This window comes from Babylonia areolata, chromosome 25 (genome assembly GCF_041734735.1).
Source record: "Babylonia areolata isolate BAREFJ2019XMU chromosome 25, ASM4173473v1, whole genome shotgun sequence".
In the NCBI taxonomy this organism is placed as follows: Eukaryota; Metazoa; Mollusca; class Gastropoda; order Neogastropoda; family Buccinidae; genus Babylonia; species Babylonia areolata.
Genome location: NC_134900.1, coordinates 21,678,348 through 21,698,617, shown reverse-complemented (window position 1 = coordinate 21,698,617; position 20,270 = coordinate 21,678,348). Strand labels below are relative to the sequence as shown.

At 42.2% G+C, this 20,270-nt stretch overlaps 1 protein-coding gene and 1 pseudogene across 5 annotated transcripts in view; one reads left to right on the top strand and one right to left on the bottom strand.

Annotated features, from left to right (window-relative positions):
- Positions 1-20,270, bottom strand: part of LOC143299427 (mitochondrial S-adenosylmethionine carrier protein-like) — a 63,230-nt gene that overhangs the window by 37,818 nt on the left and 5,142 nt on the right. Inside the window, exons 1-4 of one of the 5 annotated variants that reach the window (XM_076612619.1) lie at positions 18,139-18,226; positions 17,151-17,256; positions 16,657-16,813; positions 7,217-7,373 (exon numbers count right to left, since the gene is read on the bottom strand). In XM_076612619.1, coding sequence (XP_076468734.1) covers positions 7,217-7,373; positions 16,657-16,722 — 223 coding nt within the window. In that variant the 5' untranslated portion in view covers positions 16,723-16,813; positions 17,151-17,256; positions 18,139-18,226. Of the gene's footprint in view, positions 1-7,216; positions 7,397-16,656; positions 16,814-17,150; positions 17,422-18,138; positions 18,227-20,270 lie in introns of those variants that run through there. The other 4 variants (XM_076612621.1, XM_076612622.1, XM_076612618.1 and 1 more) reach the window with 4 other exon arrangements.
- Positions 8,271-14,262, top strand: LOC143299982 (uncharacterized; annotated as a pseudogene).

Below are 20,270 nucleotides of genomic sequence, written 5' to 3'. Positions count from 1 at the left end.
CGATGTGAAGGCGGAGTGGGGGAACGTGAGTGAGGTGGGGAAGGTCGGGGAATCACGGCTGTGCTGGCCAGTGGGGTGCAATGAGAATCAGGGCGGCACTCTCCAGCCTTGCCTTTCTGAGGACTTTTCCCATGATTGGCAGTGGGGGGAAGGCATACCCCGAAAGGTTGGACCAGCTGATCGACAGGGCGTCCACGGCCCAGGCCTGCGGGTCTGGGACTGGGGAGACGTATGTGGGAATGCGGAAGTTGAACCTTGTGGCGAAGAGATTCACATGTGGTTTGTGCCAATGGCCCCAGATCGGCTGAAGTGTTGAGTGTGACAGGGTCCACTCCGTCTGTAGCACTGTGTGGGATCTGCTGAGGTAATCTGCTAGAATGTTGAGCTTGCCTGGGACATGTCGTGCTGTCAGGTGGATGTTGTGCTCTTGACACCAGAGGAGGACTGTCTCCGCATGCAGGGACAGCTGGTGAGAGTGAGCTCCCCCCTGTTTGTTCAGATAACATGCTACCGTCGTGTTGTCTGTGCATAGCAAGATCGACCTGCGCGAAACATGGGGGAGGAAGTGCTGGAGGGCAAGGGAGACCGCCTCCAGTTCCAGTTTGTTGATGTGCCATGACTGCTGATGTGGGGACCAAGTCCCCGACGCTGTGTGGTTCTCCATGTGAGCACCCCAGCCCATGTTGGAGGCATCTGTGTATAGTTCTGCATCCGGAGTTGGGTTCGAGATCGGAACCCCGGCGTTGAGCCATTGCATGTCCATCCAGCGCTGGGTCGACTGTGAGAACCATGTGCCTAGAGGAATCTGGGTGTCCCATGTCTGAGAAGACTGGGACCACCTGTTCTGGAAGTGGCGCTGAAATGGGCGTTTGTGTAGTCTGCCCAAGGGGACCAGTGCAGCAAGAGACTCCATGAAGCCCAGCAGCTGACGCCGAAGCTGCCTGTGATAGATGAGAAAGGAGGCTGTGTAGCCTGTGTAGGCGAGGCATGGCCGGACGTATGGTCATTGATACCGAATCGATCGCCATACCCAGGAATTCGAACTGTTGAGAGGGCTCCAGCTCCGATTTGTCTGTGTTCATCAGAAAGCCCAGTGCTTGGCACTGGTTCCTGACGAGGTTGAGGTGATGCTGGCAGAGGGCCTTGCTCTCTGCAAGGATCAACCAGTCGTCTAGGTAGACCCTCAGGCGTATGCCCTTGCTCCTGAGGGCTAAACATAGTTCCCTGACCACCCTGGTGAAGACCCACGGGGCTGGAGCCAGGCCAAATGGAAGGGCTCTGAACTGGAAGGACTTGCCTTCCCATGAGAAGCGGAGCCACTTGCGGTCCCTGGGGTGAACGAGGATATGGAAGTAAGCGTCTGTGAGGTCTATGGAGACTGCCCAGTCGTCTTGCCTGATGGAGTCCCTGATTGACGCAGGTGATTCCATGCGGAATGATTTGTGCTGGAGATAGCTGTTTAGTTTTCTGGTTCCAAACTCCCAAAGTGACGGGCTCTAAGTGCCTTTCATGAAACAACACATATACAATAGTACATAACAACATACCTCTGCACACCAAGACAATACTACAAACTGCGGGTATGAACAATCACACAACACACACACAAGACAAAAATACCTTACACATGCACACACACATGTTCATGCACACACAAACACCCATCCACAGACACACACTCACTACATGATGATTTCAGTAGAGGGTAAAGTGGGGTGGGTAGGAGGAGGAAGAATGAAGACAATCAGCCATCACACCCAAAGGCCTGTTTGAACAGATGGGTCTTCAAGTTTGTTTTGAAAGAGGGCAGTGTTGGAAGTGACGGAAATCTGGAGGAAGAGAATTCCAGACAGAAGGTGCTTGATACTGAAAGGCCCTTTGGCCAAACATCTTTGAAGAGGTATTGGGGCCTTGAAGGAGCATATCAGCAGAAGACCTGAGAGAAAGGAAAGGGGTGTAAGTATAAAGGACAGAAAATAAAAAAGAAGGGAGAGATCCTTCAAAGTGGCAATAAGCCAAAATGGCAATTGTGTACTGAATTCTGTACTGGATGGGTAACCAATGGCGTTGACATGAAAGTGGGGTAACGTAATTCTCTTTAGACTTTCTGAAAATGATTCTTGCAGCATTGTTCAAAATTATCTGAAGGCATGACAACAAATCAGAAGGCACACCAGCAAGTCATGAATTGCAGTAGTCAATGCGACTTAAAATCAAGGAACAAACAAGCCAAGTGGTAGCTTCAATAGTTAGATACTGCTGAATGGTACATGTTTTCCTCAGTTGGAAGTTTGCAGTTTTACTTTAATTACTGACATGGTTGTGCATGGACACATGGATTGATGGAGCTGAATCAAAAAAAGCACCCAGGTCTCTCACAGAATTCTGAAAGTTAATATCAGCATTGCTGACAGTCAAGGTATGGTCTGAAATGTGACTTTGTGCAGACTCAGAACCTATAAGCATGGCTTCTGTCTTGTCGTCATTAACTTTAAGCTAGTTTGTCAGCATCCACTCCTTCACAGCAGCAATGCAAATAACATGTTTTTGCAGAGGATGGCAAAATAATTTGGGGAAGAAGCTTTAGTGAGTCAGGTGTCATCTGCAAAAGTGAAAATCACATTGATGTTGTCTGTGTCAAGGGAGCAGAGAACTGTTCAACATCCTTTAGGCTATATTCAAAGCAGGCTAGACTAAGATGAATAGATACCAGAAATGTGTCCACACTTTGCTGAGGATTCTAACTTTAAGAAGGCAGGATAACTGGAGTACTCCATATTGTAGAAATGGTTGGGCAGCCTTATGAGGGGGAGGCAGGCGGGACTCCACAGCCCGTCTCCTAGGTAACACCTCAGCCAGCAGTAAGGTCCGTGCACAGTGTGAGAAAGGCATAGGTTTTCAGTCACCAAGGTGGATGAGCTTGTGTTAAAGGTGGATGGTAACTAAGAAGCTGAATACTAAAAGGTGGAATGTTGCAGATCTTCCAGCTCAGGAATAAAGAGAGGTGGGTTTTTGGGGTTTTTTTTATTTTTTATTTTTTATACATTTTTAACAAATAGAATTGGAAATTAACAGTCCCTTTAATATCATCATATCTAAATATCAAGATTTGTTGCTGTTGTCAGGTGGAAGCAGATGTAAATGCATATAAAGTTTATAGTGAATTGGTGTGCAAGAGTTTTGTGATTTTTTTTACATTGGAAAAAACAATGGAAATGTTGTGTCACATGAGTGGTCACGTGATAAACAATCATACACACTACGGGAGGATAAAAGTAGCTTACTAGCTACCCAGGTGTGTGTAGGGACTTCTGGTCAAGATCCACAGAGCGAGAGGCTTATGAAAGAGACTGGTGAGACGAAAGGTGGAGAGATAGTCATGGCATGAGTTGACGGGAGAGAGACTAAAACAAGAAGAAGTGAAGAAGGAAAAGAAGACTGAGGAGCAGAGACATCTCCACGTAGAACATCCACAGAGACACTTTCCAGGCTGCCAGCACCAGAAGATCCAGAAGACCAAAAGGGCGTGAAATTCTACAGACCTGTGCCAAAAGAACATTCCAGACAACCTGATTCTTGGAGCCAACTACAGTTGGCAAGAGTGACTGTTGGGGCAGAACTGTGGTGTGAATGTGTGAATGAAAACCCGGCCAGGTGAGAGAGATTATACTGGGATTACATTATTATAATTTGGAAGTATAATGTTTTTGTAATTCCATGTTGTGTGAAGCTTTCAATTTGATGTGTGTGAATTGGTAATTATTTCTGATCAGTATATATAGTGTATAAATGTATACTGTGTCCTCACCTGTGTAAAAGAGGAATTAATGCACAGTGACTGACTGCATAGACGTGTGCTTGATCGAGAATCAATCCAAACCTGTGAGCTAACCCTGACAACAGCAACAAATTCACTTTAAAAAAAATAAACATACATTTTCCACTAATGTGGACAGTCTGATTAAATTATCACACACTATGCACATTTATTTGATAGGGAATTTCCACTTTTTCTAAAGAATGAGTTTTGCAATCTGGAAGGTTCTGGTAATGATGTGACCGATTGTGCTTTATAAGACTTGATATCAAAAACTGATGTTGTTAACTGTATTTTGAAGTTAAAAACCAAGAAGGCAAGTGGACTGGATAATATTATACATGAATTTCTTAAAGTTAAAGCCTAAAATGATAAAATGGAAAATACGTATGTTACATTGTTATCTTGTGCTGTTGAGTGGCAAGGTTCCATCTGACTGTACTGAAGGGGTATTAAGACTGATTTTTAAAAACAAAGGATCATCCGATGACCCAAATAACTATCGCGGGATCATTATGTTGTCTTGTTTTGCTAGGTTATTTACAAGCATACTGAGTAAATGCCTGAACCCACATACTGAGCGTTCAGGTATACTGGGACAGGAACAAGCTGGATTTAGAAGTGACCTTTCCATGTTAGACCATTTGTTTACTTAATATGGTAATACTGATATTTCATTATTTACAAAAATAGATATTATACTGTATCTTTTTTAGGCTATGAGAAAGCTTTTGTAAAGGTTAATAGGGTGTTTTTATAGCATAAATGGTAAAATATTGCAAGTAATTATAAACATGCATGCATGGTGATGCTAAATCACGTGTTATAGCCAGTCACGAAATTTCCAAGTTTTTCAGTTCAAATGTTGGGGTGAGACAAAGAGAAAATGTTTCCACAATAATGTTTGCATTGTTTTTAAATGACATGAAGTCTCACTTAGAAGATGATCAAGATGGACTGACAACTGTTACGTATGAGGTTAAGAGGATGAGTACGACTAAGAGTGAACAGGATTGTAATCTTTTTTTTTAAACTTTTTTTTGTTCTGCTTCACACAGTTTTGTATTTGTATTTACATTTCTTTTTATCACAATAGATTTCTCTGTGTGAAATTCGGGCTGCTCTCCCTAGGGAGAGCGCGTCACCACACTACAGCGCCACCCCTTTTTTTTTTTTTCCTGCAAGCAGTTTTATTTGTTTTTCCTATTGAAGTGGATTTTTCTACAGAATTTTGCCAGGAACAACCCTTTTGTTGCCATGGGTTTTTTATGTGCGCTAGGTGCATGCTGCACACGGGACCTCGGTTTATCGTCTCATCCAAATGACTAGCATCCTGACCACCACTCAAGGTCTAGTGGAGGGGGAGAAAATATTGGTGGCTGAGCCGTGATTTGAACCAGCGCACTCAGATTCTCTCGCTTCCTAGGCGAACGCGTTACCTTTGGGCCATCACTCCACTGACAAGGTATCTTCTCAGATACAGCGACATGTTTGCAGAATGAGTAAGACAGAAATGTAAAAAATGGAAGTTGATTCTGCATGCCAAGAAGTGTAAAGTGGTAATTTTTAATTCCCTGATCTTTGTATCGGCAAGGACAAAACTGATGTTGCAAGTAGCTTTCAATACTTGGGACTGAAGCTAAATTACAATAATAGCATGCATGTAGCCCAGCATGATTTATATGACTGTGCTTTGAGAGCATCTCAAAGCACAGCGTTTGCACTTCTGAAGAGAAGTAACCAACTAAGCTTCCTGTTGATCTAATCATTGAAATATTTGACAAAATAGTTCTCCCAGTACTTACATATGATTATGAAATTTGTACTTACATATGGTTGAGAAATATTGGAATCTGATATGTCTGATATTGTGGCAAAATTGTAATTGTACTTTTACAAGCTAGTTCTTGAACTCAGACAATCTACCCCATCTTTTATGATATTTGGTGAAACTAAAGTTTTCTGTGTCTCTCCCTGTGAAAACAAGAATGCAGGCATTTGATTTAAGCTTGTTACAAACCAAGGTACTTCAAAGATATCTTTGATTTTTACAAATGTCTTTTCAATTCATACACCGCCAATATACATCAGAATCAATTCCTGATTAATATAAAGTATTTAATTCCTCCTGCATGAAATTGGATTAGGAGTTTTCTGGTTGAATCAACAAAGTTTTGATATACATCCCATATGGTTTAAAGGGAAAGTTAAACATTATTTAAAAGATCAGCTTTGTAAGACAGGTATAGACATGCAGATAATGAAACCATATACATTAATTACAGGATGTTTAAATCCAATATTTGTCAATATAATTATTTTACAGTGTTTACAAATAATTGCGTGTTTGAAAAAGTAAAGCTGAGAACAACCAATAATGCACCGCCTGTTAAAAATATACTAAACCACAACAATTTTAACCCTTTCACCGCCAGTCAATTCAGAGTACAAAATTCCCTTGTGGTATAAACACAGAAAAGACAGTGACTAAGAATAGCTGGGGACTCCCTTAGTGATGTAAAGAAAATATGGCCTTATCCTACCACCGAACATTAAGAGCAGTAGGTTCATGGATAACAGACCAATGAATGGTCACCTTTCAGTGACATGGGTCCTCTACCACACCTGTGCATAAATGTGAGCTTGGCGGTAAAAGAGTTAAACAAAATCTAAAAAGGTACCTATTCGAAAAACTGTAGTCACCTGAAATCCAATATTGCTTTTGATGATTTGTGGGTTCCCTCTCACTCTCTTTTCTTCTGTCTGTCCACCTGCTTACAAGTCTGTTTTTACATTTAGTGTGTATGTGTGTTTGTGGTGTGTGGGTGTGTGTATGTGTGTGTCTGTAGGGGGGGGGGGAGAGAGAGAGAGAGAGAGAGAGAGAGCGAGCTGGTGGCGAGTTGGTGTTTGATTGCGAAGGAAGGACATTTGCTTTGCCTGTTGTGTTGGTAAGGGTGGTTTTTTTGTTTTTTCTCCATCATGTTAATTTGTTTTCTATTTTGCTATGGGTGGAATGGCTGTGAATGGTGGGATATCAGGAAATAGGGATCTAGGTATTTTGACTGTGTTTTTATTTATTTCCTTTTGCTCATTTTTGGCCTCTTTTGTTTTATTCCTTTTTAGGGCAAGGGATGGGTGTAAAACATTAAAATAGCATGTTGCTTGCTGATCTATTACCCTTGATAATAAAGATTTTGTCTTGTCTTGTCACAAGCACAGAAAAGCACAACAGAGCACACACATACATCAGTTCACCATGTTCATGAGGTGTGAAATGAAGGTGTATGAGTTTTAAGAGGGACAGAAACTGCATATTGTCAACAGCAGATACACATCTACTACTTTACAGACAGGGAGATAATTTCATGATGAATATGCATGAGCGAAAAGTATACTTACCAATGGGTGCAGAGCCCAAGGTTACAGACATAAGGCCAGCATATATGCCACGGAAACCCCCAGCTGCCTGGAAACCTTGCTGGCTTTGTAAGCGTGTCTTGATGGTGTCCAATGGGAATAATGCCACATCCACTGATACTCCTGCCATTCCTCCTGCCTTTCAACGCACCACCCCTCATACTATAACATGCATGATTCTGACATGAATGAATTTGAGGCAAAGCCTTCATGGCTCAAGTTCAATTCCTGCTCATGTAAAAACAAGAATGAAACCAAAAAGGTAGGGAGTCAGGGGATGGGGGGATGGATGGGGCAGCAAGAGAGGGTGCAGAGGAGGTGTTACCAGTGCTTACATAACAGTGTTGCCCACCTGATTCTCAAGAAATCCTCATACTGATCACATTTCTCCTCACCTCCAAACTCTGCACTGACTCACTGTAGAGGCAAGAATTAAATACAAAGCTGCATGTCTCTGTTTTTCTGCTTTTCACTCCAATTGACCAACCTATCTTTCTGACCTCATCAGTGACTACACTCCCCCTGGAAACATGAAAATTCCTCTTGTCAGTACAAGAACCTATGGTGAACACTCTTTCCTCTTTGCTGCTGCTTATATCTGGAACAACCTTCCACATATATCCATTCATCAGACTCCGACTCTGCCTTTCGCTCTTCACTAAAAAGTCATTTCAGAACATATCTGTAACCACTCTTGGTTTCCTACTTGTCCACTACTGCCAATGCCTCCCAATTCACTTTGCCTGTATGAGGAATGATAGAGGGGGAGAGGCAGAATGGAGAGGGGAGAGAGAGAGAGAGAGAGAGAGAGAGAGAGAGAGAGAGAGAGACTGGTCATGAGTGGTTTATGTAATTCTAACTTTTTCTTTAAGTAAAGCGCCATGAGCTCTCAAAGAGAAAGGGCACTATACTAATGTACAATATTATTGTCAGTATAGCATGTCTGCATTGCAAACAGGCCTGAAGATTAGCCAGGTGACACTGAACATACCAGACCCTTCACCAATCCAAGTAAATAGAACAGATAGATCTACCAATGACTGAAGAGTTTACATACCTGGGGAGAACTGCCAGACATGATGAAGAAGAAGGCAGCAATATCAAGAGCTGTCTCAGGAAAGCCAGAAACACTTTCAGAATACTGTACAACATGTGGAGATCCCCACAGAACAGCAGCAACAAGATGCTGAGTATGTACTAGAGCTGTGTACTTTACAGCCTGCTCTATAGTTTAGAATGCTAGAGGAGGACAGAGATTGATCTACCAAAGCTGTCAACCCTCCAAATGAAAAGCTTGTAAAGTATACTAAATGAAAGTCTTCTGTCAGGTTCTTTCCCCTCTAGTTATAAAGTTGCAGATGAAAAACCACTATTCAAGAAACCCTCTATGGATCAGAATGTTCTACAAAATTATCGACCAGTCTCAAACTTATCTTTTATGTCTAAGATCATTGAAAAAGTTGTTCTGTGTCAGTTATTTGAATACCTAAACTCACATTCCCTGCTGTCACCCAACCAATCAGCATACAGAACACAGACATTGCACTTCTCAAGGTCACTAACAATATACACCTGGCATTAGATCATGGTTGTTTCTGTTCTTATTTTGTAGATCCTGCACAGTGTTTGACACCATAGACCACACACTTTTATTGCAAATCCTTCATCACTATTATAGGGTTTCAGGATTAGTTCTCTCTTGGGTCAACAGCTATCTTTCAAGAAGTCGCACCCAGACAGTCATTATCAATAATCAATTAATCATTCATCACAACCAGCACTTGTTTTGTTCAGAGTTCCACAGGGTTCTGTCTTAGGTCCTATACTCTTCATCATGTACACCACACCTCTTCATACACTCATCCTTAGTTATTTTGTTTCCAATCAATTTTCTACAGATGACACACAGCTTAACAGAACATGTCACCTAGGCCCTACAGAAATAGGTCAAACCATACAGAATTTACAGTCATGCATCACAGACGTCAAATCATGGATGACAAATCACAAACTCGAACCAAATAATAATAAAACAGAGGCACTTCTCATTCTCTCAAAGCGGGTTCTGTCTTAGGTCCTATACTCTTCATCATGTACACCACACCTCTTCATACACTCATCCTTAGTTATTTTGTTTCCAATCAATTTTCTACAGATGACACACAGCTTAACAGAACATGTCACCTAGGCCCTACAGAAATAGGTCAAACCATACAGAATTTACAGTCATGCATCACAGACGTCAAATCATGGATGACAAATCACAAACTCGAACCAAATAATAATAAAACAGAGGCACTTCTCATTCTCTCAAAGCACTCATTTTCTGACTTGCTTAAGCCTTCATCTATCCTGGTAGGAACCTCAGACATACCTTTCTCAGTATCTGCATGCAATTTTGGGTACACACTTTCAGACGACATGACACTTGACATACACAACCACATTTGTAGGTCAGATTATGCAGCACTCTGACAAATCAGCTCCATTTGCCAACATCTCACCACAGAAACCACAAAGGCTTTGGTTTCTTCTTTTGTTCTATCTAGATTAGATTATTAGATTATGCTCTTCTTGCTGGCTGCCCCAAACACTGTCTTGACAAATTTCAAAATGTTCCAAACTCTGCAGCATGACTCACTCTCAAAGCTAAAAAATGTCATCACTCCCCTACTTGCTTCCCTTAACTGGCTCCCCATTAAAGCACGAATCCATACAACTCTCAATTCCATTGTCACAATTTCTTCACTGATTCTTGTCCTATCTATTTTTTCTGTCAGGAGAAACGGTCTACCTTTCACCCTCCCCCCCCTCCCCCATGCCCCCCCCCCCCCCCCCCCCACACACACACACACCTGTTGACAGTAATGCCTTCTGCACGATATGCAATAATCAGAACGACAATATATGCAATAAGGTGACCACAGTGAAGCTACGTGTGTACCCACCGTCTGTCACACGTTGTGAACTGTGAATTTGCCAAAGTGTTTGCAATAAACCGTCTCTCTCAAAAACTGTGCAACTTATTAGAAACAAAGTACACCACAGTTTCAAAGAACAGTTTCTTGTGATTCTTTTGAGCTGTGCCACATCACCATGGGCCTATTTTGTTGTCCTCTGTCACTAAGTTATCTCCCCTACCCCCTATTTGGCTACAACGCAAATTTAATTCTTTACAAATTCAAATTGGTCTTTTCATTGAAAAAAAAGTTTATGTGCACTTTCCAAGTGTGAGCACATGTGTGTGTGTGTGTGTGTGTGTGTGCTATCGGGAAAGATTTGGAAGAAGCCTCAAATGTGCTCAGCACACAGATCACAGTAAATCTGACAACGCCATCTGTATTCCACTCGGAGTTTGACAACTTTGACCAACTGATGAGTCAAGTCCACGGCCTGAGTTCCATTCACACAGCACACGGCACCATGCTGCAAGAAGTTGAAGGAACTGACCATGGTGGAACGTACCACGTGATGCCATCCATTCCAAGAACTGGTGAGCAATCTCTGCATTTGACACAAGAGGATTTACCAGAGTGCTTCGTAACCCAGCGGAAATGCCCACCTTTTGCAATTAGGCACTGGACAGTTGATGGAGGGGAAGATGCTCTCAAGAAAGTTCAAAGTTCAAACCTCCAATGGATTCTTCTCAGGAAATACAGCAGCATGTCAGATCAGGAAATACCAGTGTGGGCTGGGTTCATTTCACAGTGTGGGCAGAACCCAGCAAAGAAGACAACACTGGACTACTACCCTGTGATCCATGACCCCATCACCTGTACAAGACAGTCCAGGAGTGCTTGAGACTTGCAGAGGAGGCAATGAGAGAGGTTGGACAAGAGTACATTATCACTACGTTTGATCTTGGGGTTTGTATGAAAGCCTACCCGATCGTCTGGAACCAACCTGACCGGTACAAGAAGCGTATCATTCTGATCGGTACGTTCTACCTTGCCTGTGCGTACCTCAAGATGCTTGGGAAAAAGCTGGATGGTTCTGGGTTTGGAGATATCCTTCTGGAGGCAGGCCTGATCTCTTCTGGTACTCTGCAAGGGGTGCCGTCTGGCAAACATTATGAACGAGCATTGTTCCACCATAAGACAATGCTTGAGAGTCTAGAACGCTCGGTGCTGGAAAGATATCTTGAAATCAGAGATGAAGACACATCATTTCCGACACTGTCAGAAGACAGCATGATCAAACTCCAGACAGCCTCTTGTTTCTTCTCAAAAGAGACATTGACTGAGCTTCAGCAAGATTCATGGCAGAGTACGAACAGTTAGTCAGAGAAGGAGCCTTTGGACCAACTGCACAATTTCCGACCCCCAACAGAGAAAGGAAAGACAGGATCGACTTAGAGGTAGAAAAAAACAAACGAATCGAGGGTGCCGAGTCGAATCGAGTACACAGAATGTAAGAATACAATAAACACAAGCCGCATGCAGCAAAATAAGGCCAAATGAATACGCTTAATAGCCAAAAAAAGCGTAAGACGAGACAGAGCGTAAACCTGACAAGATGGCGTGGAGAGCCTTGGCCAAAGGAATGATTCAGCGCTTATAGCTTTTAGAGGCGTTTGATTGGCTGAGAGCGGGCGGGCCCATCTTTTCACTGTTAACCGCGCGAAATTTGGCCAAGCAGAGCAAACCAATAGGCCTAGTTTGCATCAGTTTGACATGGTACAGTATATGACACCAAATGCACAATTTTGGTTGTCGTACATCGATCATGTATGGCTTATCCTTGCGCTCCATGAGGCTGTCAAAATCAATGACTTCCTGCTCTGCGCACAAACGATGTTCCAAATGCCAGACCACTTCAGTTTCGATGGACAAAACTATGCACGCTACCTGACTTTCTTCTCAGTCTTCTTGGCAAACATTGACTTGTCACATCCTGGAGCCAAGGAGATGCTGCAGAGAAGTGCTTTCAGCGTGGCAAGGTCCTTCATTCCTGGCAATTGCTGTGCAGTGGACAAAACCATGGAAGAAACGTTCATGAAGCACGCCAAAAGCCGAGGAGGAGCTGGTGGAGGTGGCACTGGTCTCACGGGACTGCTGTCCAACCAGGAGGCCTACCACAGATGGGTCAGGACAACCCATGAAAGGTCAAAGTATCTTCATGCAACTCTCAACATGGCTGGCATGGCACAAAGTGATGAGGTTGGCAGCAGATATCGTGACTTGCGACCTTCTGAGATACTGAAGAGCGAAAGCGTCATGAGGACTCAGGATGCAATCAAAAGTTTCATCAACCCTTTCTGTGAGGAAGCCTCAGTCAAACTCATCGCCCTGTCATCTGGAGCATCTGTCCTAGCCAGCATTCAGCATGATGTGTTGAGGGCAGAAAGAACTGGTAAAGCCGCGAAGGAGGTGTTCATCATGCAGAGACTGATGGCAAATGACCATTTATTTGAACCAGTCAAGCAGCTGAACCTCAAAACGATGGCATCGATGAACAAAACCATCCACATGAAGACTACCAAGAAGAAGATTGTGGAATAACAACAAGGGAACATTGCCTTTCAACTCCTTCTGAAGGCACAGGAAACAGGTGCTCAACTTGATCTGAAACAGTTGATGACATACCAACTTACTCCTGTACCTTACAGTATTGCCACTGCTGACAATTTCCTTGCCAAGACCAACAAAGCAAAAGGGTTCAACTACCTCACCAAAGATATGGAAGATGCCGCTCTACCTCCCCATCATGCGATGCTGGTTGTGATTGATGGCAATGCAGTGTTTCACTGCTTGCAGCAGCTTCCTTCCAATTTCATGGAGAGCAGCCAGAATATATTTGACATGCTGCCAAAGGGAACGGACATGGTGTTCAGTACAGACATGTACAAAACTTACTCAATCAAAGCAATGGAAAGGAAAAGGAGAGGCACTGGCGATAAGATCATCATGAAAGGAGAAAGCACCAAGCGTCCTGCAGACTGGAAGACGTTTCTGTCAAACGATGAAAATAAGAAGCAGCTCACCCAAGTATTACTCGACATTTGGAGCAAAGATGAGAATGCGCCAAAATTCAAGGACAGAAAAGTCATGCTGATATGTGAGGGAGAAGCCTTCCTGCTGCAATCGGCAGATGAGCTGAAGACAACAAGGACGCCAATCCACACAAGAAGAGACAGATTCCAGAGTTGCCCTCTACTGTGTGTATGCTGAACGGAATGGCTACAGGTTCGTCCGCGTCAAGAGTCCCGACGGACATTTTCTTCATTCTCCTGCACTTCACTCCGCAGCTGAAGGACATGGTGATTCTGTTCGACACAGGAACTGGGAACAAACAGCGGCTCATCAATGTCACTGACATTGCAAAAAGCATACGGGCAACAGCACTGCACCGCCTCCCTGGCTCTTCATGCTCATACCAGCTGCAACAGAACAAGTGTGTTCAAGGGCATTGGGAAAATTTAACCCATCAAAGTTCTTCAGCAGAGTCCAAGATTTGTGGAAACAATTGCCCGCCTTGGAGATACATGGGCCATCGCTGAAGAAGTCAAAGCCGATCTTGAGACCTTCACCTGTGTCATGTACGGCAGACATCGTTTCACCAGTGTCAGTGACCTCCGACACTAGCTACTCAAGGAGAGATGTGGAGATGAGCCATTGAACGCAAAAACATTGACATGGCAAGCATGCCTCCGTGCAAACAAACTCTTCAAGAGCACATCAAACGGAGCAACTATCAAGTTGCCATTTGGAAAAGGGCTCTCGAACCCACGTCCGATGTTCCAGCAGCAATCAATGGACACGGATAGATCGACGTTGATGGCACCTTGGATACCAATGTGGTCCGCAGAAGACGTCATCCTGCCCGCAGATATGGTTGACTTCCCTGTGGACTTTCCACACTCTGACAATGACGAAGAAGAAGCCGTCATATCCTACATATCAGAAGAGTTGCTTTCTACTTGTGCCGAGGGAAGCGACTCAGAATAATGAGATAGGGGTTAGGGGAGATAACCCAGCGACAGAGGACAGCAGAATAGGCCCATGGTGATGTGGCATAGCTCAAAAGAATCACAAGAAACTGTTCTTTGAAACTGTGGTGTACTTTGTTTCTAATAAGTTGCACAGTTTTTGAGAGAGACGGTTTATTGCAAACACTTTGGCAAATTCACAGTTCACAACATGTGACAGACAGTGGGTACACACATAGCTTCACTGCGGTCACCTTATTGCATATATTGTAGTTCTGATTATTGCATATCATGCAGAAGGCATCACTGTCAACAAAAACGTAAAGGAAATTCTCGAAGCTCAAATAACAAAGACACAAGTGAGCACCAAACTCATGGAATGTTTTGGAGCGACGAAAAGCAGCCGCGGCACCTGAAATGGGCACCCTTCAAAATTAAGCCAGAAGGGACAATGAGACCCAAGATTTTTTATGTTAACATGATTTTTCATGATCTATACACTCTAAAGCACCAAAAAAATACATGTGACAAATTTATTAGGGGGGCGGGGGGTGGGGGGTGAAAGGTGGACCATTTCTCCTCACCGAGTACTTTCTGTCTATTCACCATCCCGAGAACTCCATTCTTCAAATGACAAGCTCACACAGTCTATTCCAAAGATTTGTATAAAAACTTACGGTAATCCTTCCTTTTCTTTTCTTGCAACTAAACAGTGGAATTCACTATCCTCGCACCTCCTTTACACCCCAACATATGCGTTCAAGAGAGCACTCAAAACATATCTTTTCAAACTGTACTTTTCTCACTGAAACTTTTCAATCTGCATAATTATGCTTATTGTGATTTTATTGCTGGATGTGCTCTTTGTGTTGATTTGTATGAATTTGTCAAGATTTTGGTGTTTTTTCATGATGCCTGGTTCCTTGGTGTTTAATTTTTACTATGGTGAATGTGATGTGCTTTGTGCATATGTGATTTGAAACTGTGATGATGCCTGTGTTGATTTATATAATTATTTTCATGTCACTTACTGACTTAGTCTTACATATATGTATATATATTTTAGCCAATGTCATGAGAGACTGTGTTGACTTTGTTACGTTTGTACATATTTTAAATCACTTAGACTTAAATATGTATATTTTATTGTAAAACGCAGTGAGCCCTATCGGAGATGGGGGCACTGCGCTATATAAACCTGCATTTTATTATTGTCATTATTTTTATTATCATTCTGCGAATCTTCTGGCCCAGTTCCACCTGCAATTAACAGCTATTCATCCAGTACAGTCTAGGGAACATGAAGACCATCGTGATGAGAAGGTGGTACATGAATTTGATCCATGCAAACAGAGCAAGGTCACATCACCCAGACAGTCATTCATTAGACACCAGAAGATAAGAACAAGACAGGAAGGCCAATGAACAAAGTCAAAGGAGGCATAAAGACCCTGATTGCCCCAAACTGCTAAGTTCATTGCTACATTCACACACACAGACACACACACACATGCATGCACGCATGCACACACACACACACACACACCTCTGTGTGTCATTATGTGGAGATTTTGTGCTAATGTTTGCTGCACTTGTCATGGTCAACATGGAAAATACAACATTGTCACACAAAACATTTTTTGTGTATATATACACAGGAAGAAGGTCAAATGCACTTTAATGATAATGTTATCTATGTCAGTACACTGTTGTGTGTAAGTTGGGTCATTGAAAAAATGAACATTCCCCGAAACCAAAGTATGGTTACCCAAATGACAAAAACGATCATGCATGTAAAAGTGCACTTGTTTGAATAGTGATCAGATCTTGATTTTACTTGAAAGGCTCACACTACTGCATAGCATCAACAAAGTAAACATGAAAGTTGCCCATGAACACTCAAGAAATCTTTCAGATTCAGACTCTTCAATGCTTGCAAAATGGAAGAGTTTGCAACTGTTCTGAACACTCATTCAATCTTTCTTAACATTAGGCAGCTCCTTTCTGCAGCATGCTCCATGATACGCATGATTTCTTAGGGTGAAATATCCTACATGTATCAAAGCCATCCTCAATCGAGGAGACTGGCGAGGAAGTCAAAAGCCTGCACAGCATTCCGCCGCAGATCACAATATGCAACTGACAATGCTAATGTGTAAATGTACAGGTTCTCATTTCATTCCCCAACTCGGTACAAGTTTTTTGTTTTTGTTTTTTTCGCTGTGTTTGTCTGCTCCATGTCGAACTGCAGAGCAACAACAGTAACAATTATGTTTACGTTTTTCAGAGTTTGAAACTGCAGATGTGATTGTTTCACAAGAGGGTAAGAGAAATCTACAAAAGCCCTTTCAACACAAATGGTTTAATGAAATATTAATATGTCAAGTGACCGACTGGCTGTCACACTGATGGGTCATTTCAAATTTGTATGCATCAATGACTGATAACATGAAACCTAAACTCTGATATATATACAAAGCATAACACTACTTACCACAAGAGCCACACGAATATCTGTTGGAGCTTGCAGCTGAATCTCACTTTCTAAAACATCTCCCATTGTAACTGGACTGATACTGCACACAATGCTGACTATCCTTGGGCAGATTTTCTACTCATTTATTGGCCAACCATGTCTTTGCAGGTGCATTCTGCAAAATATCACAAATCTTCCACTTCAGTGAAATAAATATACCAAACATAAGAAATCTTAAAAACTTAATAAATATATCAAAATGAATCTTTAAAATTCATGCAATGTTTAAATGTAAGAAATCTATGAGTAAAAGAAAAATTAAAAAAAAGAAGCAAACCTGCATAATCTGGCATACATTTCCCCCACAAGGACTGAGGATGTAGAGAAGAAAACTTGAACTCTCTGTGCCTCATATAATACAACAAACACACACACACACATACACATATAATATATATATATATATGCCTTCTAAGTCTGCACTTAGTCACATTTCAGACCATACTCCTTACTTGAGTAGTGGTTTCTCTCTGATTCGTAGTCAAGAGCAGGTAGCAAGCCCGATGAGCACTCCCAACAGTGAAACAGCTGTCGCTTGCTGTGCAAATCAACCTTCCTCTTGGAGGTACATAGGACCAACATGAGCAAATGAGAGCTTTTTAAGCCACCACCCACCCCAAACATAGATTTAAACTAATTAAAGGTTAAAGAATTAACAAGACTGTTTTTTGGTCTGTTCTCCATTCCATCATGTAAATGCAAAGACATCTGGGCCTGGATTTAATATCTATTCTCTCTCTCTCTCTCTCTCTCTATATATATATATATATATATATATAATTAGAAATTTTAAAGTTTTATATCCTGTCATACAATACCATTTGGAGCCAGGATTGCAGACAAAATAAATCTGCTGTTTTTACTTCACTGAACAAAAATCAGGTCAATGCAAAGTCTGTATAAAACAGGGCATTCTGAGTAATATCATACTGCTGGTTGCTAAATCAATACAATAGTACAACTTATCATTTTTAAACTCAAATTTTACTTTATAAGTGGAGGTGCAGAACGGTTAAGACACTTATCTGCAGTGTCCGTGAGGGTCTGGGTTCGATTATAAATCTCGCCCTTTATCCAAAGTTTGACTGGAAAATCAAATTATAAATATCAAGTCGTTCGGATGAGATGATCAACAATGGTCCCGTTTGCAGCACACACTTGGCACACTGAAATGGAACCTATGGCAACAAAAATGTTGTCCTCTAACAAAATCAGTAGAAGAAATCCACTCTGACAGGTACACAATACACTTAAAGACTGAAAAGCGCGTTGGATAATGCTGCTATCAGGCATCTGTCTAGAAGATGTGGTGTAGTGTATGGATTTGTCAGAACGCAGTGAAGCCTCCTTGAGAAACTGAAACTTCGCTTTTTCACCCAAAGCAAGTTTCTGTTCAAGTATCTGTTTTTCCCTTTCATCAGGCCAGTGTCATCACTTCACCTTCATAAAAAATATGTATTCGGTAACCGATGTATACAACACACAGTAAACGCTACACATCACAAAGACAGACACCTTGATCATTACCGGAAATCACAAATCTGATGATAAAAGCAAATCATGCCCATTATGTTCAGTCGTTTGCTTTACAACCTTTTTTTTTTGTTTTTGTTTTTTTTGCTGAATCGTGGAACAGAAAACGGAGAACCCCCATGTGTCGTGATACATCTAGCTAGCTAGCTATGTATATATATATATATATACAATGTCGAAAAACGACAAGCGAGATATGGTGGCTGAGTGGTTAAGGCGATAGACTGCTAAACCTTGGGGGTCTCCCCGCGCGGGTTCGAATCCTATCCTCGTCCGTTTTTTTTCCCCTTCTTTTCTTTGCTGTTGTATTTATTGTTGTTTGGGGTTGTTCCCATGACCATGTCAATCATGTGTAATTTACTTATGAGCTGCAAAATTCCAACTGAAGAACACTGATCATTATCATTCAGTCAACCGTATATAACTATTGAAGCAACGGCAACTCAGCGGCTTGTCTGATCCTACGGTCGCATTGACAACTGCAATTCTCTACTTGCTGGTTTGCTTGCTGATCTGTTGTCATCAATGTCTTCAGATGAATTTGGTCCACCAATCATGCTGCAAGATTCATTTTCATAAAGTTTTTAAAAACTAAATAAATAAAAAAAATTAAAAAAAAGGATCACGTTGCACCACTCACTTAATCATTGGTTACTCATTCAGTACAGATTCAGTACAAAATTGCCATATTGGCTTTTCAACACTTTGAAGGATCTCTCCCATCTTACTTATATTCTGTGCTTTATACACCCCTTCCCGTCAGTTCTGTCTTCAGTTGAGAATCTGAGAAGCTCCTTCGAATCCACAAAACCTCTTCGTCAAAGGGCCTTTCAGTATTAAGCACCTTTGTCTGGAGTAGTTTATATCTTCTTGATCTTCCGTCATTTACAATAGTAGGGTAATTCGGGGCAAGAAACCGGCTGAGTCGGAGTCAAACGCCCACCCCCAGAATATCGGAGATCGTGTGACACAGCGATCGAGTGAGTACCAGTAGCTCAAGGAGGCGTCGCTGCGTTTGGACAAATCCATCTCAGTACGCTACACCACACAGGCCAGGGAATTTAGATTAAAATTTGCGTTAGGTCAAAATGTGTGCAACAAAACCGGTTTTTTTACGACTGAAACGGCGGATACTGCATGCCTGAGAAGTAGGACTGACAAGGAAGGTGGATATTTTTCCGATCTCCCAGGTCAACATATGTGCGGACCTGCTAGTGCCTGAATCTCCTTCGTGTGTATACGCATGCAGAAGATCAAATGCGCACGTTAAAGATCCTGTAACCCATGTCAGTGCGGCTAGCGACCGAATGACAACAATGCCCGCCAGGCCGCCAACTCGCTCTGATTGGATAGTATTTTTAACACCCGGCAGCCATTTTTGTTTGACGTCATACCCGGGAATTACTTCTGCCTTCGCAACCAGCCAACAAACCGCTGGTGCAAACCTCCGTCAGTTGTCGTTTGTTTTGGGGGGGTGGTTTTTTGTTTGTTTGTTTTTTCCAATCCTGGGATTTTGTTTTCACTAACTCTGATTTTTGTCAGGGAATAATCGCACTTTAGCATCCTAAATTCAGCTCAAAGGTTCGCTCCATCCCCAGTTTCACAAAAAATGCAAATTTGACGTGTGTGTGTGTGTGTGTGTGTGTGTGTTGATGACTACAATGCATGTTACTTTGTTTGACCTGCTGTTCCAATCATATGTTCCATGTAATATGAGGCTATCTATCCATTAGCTATTGTTTTATTCCCCCCCCCCCTCCTCTCTCTCTCTCTGAGTCTCTCACTCTATCTCTCTCCTGTGGCATTATTATTTTCATATACTATATTGTATATGTTGAATTATGCTTTGTTGGCAATGAGCATCCCTACCCCCTTTTTTGGCTATCTGTAATAAACTGTTTCATATTCACATTAGTATAGTATTCGATAACATACACAATGTATATGCTCATGTGTGTGTGTGTTTGTATGTGCGTAAGAGAGAGAGAGAATGTGTGTGCGTGTGTGCGTTTTCTATGGGGTTTTTTCCTGTGTAGTTC